This window comes from Acanthisitta chloris, unplaced genomic scaffold (genome assembly GCF_000695815.1).
Source record: "Acanthisitta chloris isolate BGI_N310 unplaced genomic scaffold, ASM69581v1 scaffold34594, whole genome shotgun sequence".
In the NCBI taxonomy this organism is placed as follows: Eukaryota; Metazoa; Chordata; class Aves; order Passeriformes; family Acanthisittidae; genus Acanthisitta; species Acanthisitta chloris.
This window is the reverse complement of record NW_008669284.1, coordinates 1-3,663: the sequence shown is the minus strand read 5'-3', so window position 1 is coordinate 3,663 and position 3,663 is coordinate 1. Positions and strand designations below refer to the sequence as shown.

Genomic DNA, 3,663 nt, shown 5'->3' with positions numbered 1-3,663 from the left:
CCGCGCGTGGGGTGGGAGCTGAGAGCGCTGGGGACACCCCAAAGCTCCTGTCCTGCGCTCTGCTCACCCCTCGGCCCCGGATTTGGGAGCTCCACAGCTGCGGGGGATGGAGAGAGCGCCGGGAGCTGACTCAGTGCGGGATGGGGACACGGAGGAGGTGGTGGCAGTGACTCAGAGCTCCCTCACCCGCTGTCCCCGGACGGCACCGCCGCTTTTTGGGAGCTGGACCACTCCCCGCGGCGGAGGAGGAGCCGCCCGGGATGCTCCGAGGATGCAGCGCAGCAGTGGGAAGGGTTTTATGGGATTTTTTTTTTTTTTGGAAGCATGTTTGAACAGGATGGGGGAAACGAGTTCCTCTGGGCTCTGTCACGACTGCAGCTATCAGCAGATAAGGATCTCTGTGTCACAACACCAACCGAAGGTTTCTGTAAGCCTTTAAAGGGTTTTTTTCCAGGCAGAAGAGAGCTGAGGGATCAGGGAAAAGCCAGGACTGAGCCACAGCGAGTAGAAAGGACCCTTCAGCACTTGCACTGCCCTCGGGCTGGGAAGGAAGTGAAGGGAAGACAAAAAAAAAAAGGATCTTCTGACTTTCTTCTGTTGTTTTTTTTTTTCGTTTCTGTTTCTCAAGCGTGTCCAGGTCTTGCGGCAGGAGGTGTGTGTGTGTGGGGGGAATGAAAACAAGTGTAAACAACATCAGCCTGGTAAAGCAGGTGTTAAAAAGTCCTGGTGGGGTTGGTGTGAGCCTTCACCTCCTCCAGCTGGGATGTTTCCACCTGCTCAGCACCCCACGGAACGCTGAGCTCCCCCACGGGCCACGAGTGGTGCTGAGCTGCCTCTCAGACCACTAACCAGAACTGTGTCCCTTACCCAGCGACCAGAGGAGCAGGTGAGGTTACTTTACACCTCTGAGTGTAAACTTCAATAAACCTTTAAGACTCAGAGGCTCATTCTCCGTGCTCAGAGCTCCTTCCCTGAGCTCCCCTGCTCTGCTGGGGTGTAATCCATGAGGAAATGAAGATGGACACATGGCATTCCCAGAGAATTCTCCAAGCCCAAATCTGCTCTGAACCAAAATGACCACACCTGGAGCAGGATAAATCAGGCTCACAACCAGTACCAGCAGTTCTGCCCTCTGTTTTCCCAGGCAAAGTGGTTTCCAAAGCTCCTCCAAGCTCAGAGACCTGCCCAGGGCCAACACAGCCCAACAACATTCCCATCTCCCAGGACAGAGGCTCCAGGGCAGCACTGTGGGAGGGGGGTGAAAAGGGGATATGAAGGGACAATTCCAGCGTGTTCTGTAAGGACTTCCACAAAGGTGGTTTAAAAGGGGCTCCACTGCTCAACCATGGAAAATCAGACTTTGGGATGCTCCAGGTGGCATTTCTGTGCAGATTCCCTGAAGAACTGCTGTGCCTGCCCTGCAGTCAGACATTAGACAGATCCTTTATTCCTTTATTGACAATTCTTTGGTGTTGTAAACGAAGCCATTGGAAGCAAGCTTGGCACAAAGTTAAGAAGTGATAAAGACGAACACAAAGTCCTAAAAATGTCAGGCTCAAATTCCCCAAACTAATCACAGAAACTCAGGGCAGTTGTAGAACCTTTTATCTTTGTCCTCTGGGAATTCTTTCCCTCCCTTTCCCTTCCTTTTCCCTCTCTTCACCCCTGGGTTGGCCCTTGGTGGAACCACAGCCTCACTCAGGAGAGTGTCACACTGTGACATGGGTGTCCATCAGGGCAGAGCCAACACCCTCCTGCCCCATGATGGGAAACCTGGAAAGATCCTAAACCTGTTTGATAGCTCCACACAGAACAGCAAAATCATTCTCCTCACCCCCAGGAAGAGCAGGATCCTGGATTAGCACTTCCACAGCACTCTGGAGGCTGATTTATCCCTCTCCAGACCTGCCCTGAGGGGAGAAAATGAGTCTAATTCTCTTTTTTTTGTACCTTAAAATTCAGGGAGGAACTATTTGAGCTGAAAGGGCCAGAGGGAGGGATGAAATCCAGGATTTCTTGCCCCACAGCTCTCCAGCCTTCCCTCAGGGAAGCAGCTGGATCAGCAGGGAGAACACAAAAGCAACACAGCTCTCAAACCACTCAGGGGTGCAGAAAGCCCATCAGAACACTCCTAACTACGGGCTACAAAAATACTCCACAAAGAATAAACCTTCACTCAGCAAAGCCATTCCCAAATCCCTCTCAGCACAGGGAATACTGACACAGCTGGGGAGCAGTGAGGAGAGCCAAGGAGCTGTTTGGAAACAGCTCCAAAGGGAAGGCAACTGCTCACAGTGCAAAGCAGTACATGTCCCACCCAGGGATGTCCCCACACACCTCTGTGGGTCCCACAGTGTCTGCAGGGTCACCCTGCTCCCAGCCCAGTGCCACGCACGTGTGGCACAGCCAGTGTCCTGCTGCTGGAGCAGAGCAGGAGCAAGGCAGAGGCACAACACAGCACAGCTCCATCCTCCTCCCACCACCTCTCAGACAGGAGGAGTTTCAGCAATGAAAACCAGGATTTCCCCCAGCCTGCATGGAGGAGCCAAGTAGTGACCTCACTGAGCAACCCAAAAATTCATGCTGCTAAAAAAATGCCCACGCCAAGTAAGTTTTACTTGGCTCTTACTGAGTGAGAGAGACTTAAAAGAAAGTGAGCAGAGGGGTAGGAAAAATGCAGGTGTGGTGAGGCCACACACTTGTTAGGGCTTAGGGAAAGGCTTTAGGGAGGAATTAATAATCCCTCCCCTTGTTTTCCTGGTTTTGTGATGAGCCATTGGAAGCCCATTGGGATTCTGACTAGGAAAGGCTCCAACATACCTCTGACTGCACACAGGGGGAGCTGCCACGAGACCCTTTTGTGCTGAGTTAAAGCAAACCCTACAAAAAACAACCACAGGTTAAAAATTGCAAACATCGCGAACGGCTCACAAAAAATAAAGTTCCTATTAAACCAAGCCTGCTCCTGGTGTCTCCCACAGTCCTGCTCACCCAGCAGCCAGGCAGAGATGCTACAGAACACTGAGTTATTTGGGAAAGAAGAACTGAAGGAGTTGTCACCTCCTCGTGACACTCCAAACTGGCCTAGAAAAATACTTCAGAAAATTCATGGGGCTAATTAAAAAAAAAAACAACCAAAAAAACCCAAAACAACCCAACCAAGCTCCTCTCTGACCTAAAGCACAGGTTTTGACCTCGGAGAACAGGTCCCTTCACTTGAGCACGACCCTGTGCTCCCCCCGGGCTATGTGTGAGGAGAACTCGTAGCGGTCGTGGCTGCGGTAGCCGCCGACGCGAAGGGGTCGCGGAAGCCATGGCAGCCCATGTGGATGGTGAACATCACGTAATCCAGGAAGAGCACGCGGCAGTGGTCGCACCTGTACACCCCCATGGCCTCCCCGTCCTTGTTGATGACCTTGAAGGCGTCGCGAGGGCAAATGGCAGGAGGCTTGAGGATGTCGTAGGGCCTGGGGAAATCCTTCAGCGCCGGGAGGCCGTTGCGGGTCGGGGCGTGGATCACCTGGGCCGGGAAGGAGGCGTTGGGCCTCTCCTCGTGGTTGCTGTCAGTGTCTGTGGAGTCGTGGCCGCTGTTGTTCGGGGACAGGCCCCGCTCAGACAGGCTCTTGTCCCTGAGGTGGCCGTGGCCGCGCTCCGCCTCGGGCG

At 53.3% G+C, this 3,663-nt stretch overlaps 1 protein-coding gene across 1 annotated transcript; it reads right to left on the bottom strand.

Annotated features, from left to right (window-relative positions):
* Nucleotides 1-3,212: 3,212 nt before the first annotated feature.
* Nucleotides 3,213-3,658, bottom strand: LOC103800873 (zinc finger protein Aiolos-like; the record flags this gene model as incomplete). The annotated part of the gene is given in 2 exon segments (XM_009073263.1): nt 3,213-3,295; nt 3,298-3,658. Coding segments are annotated over 2 exon segments (444 nt in total), but the record flags the coding sequence as incomplete, so codon positions are not given.
* Between the last annotated feature and the right edge of the window lie 5 nt (nt 3,659-3,663).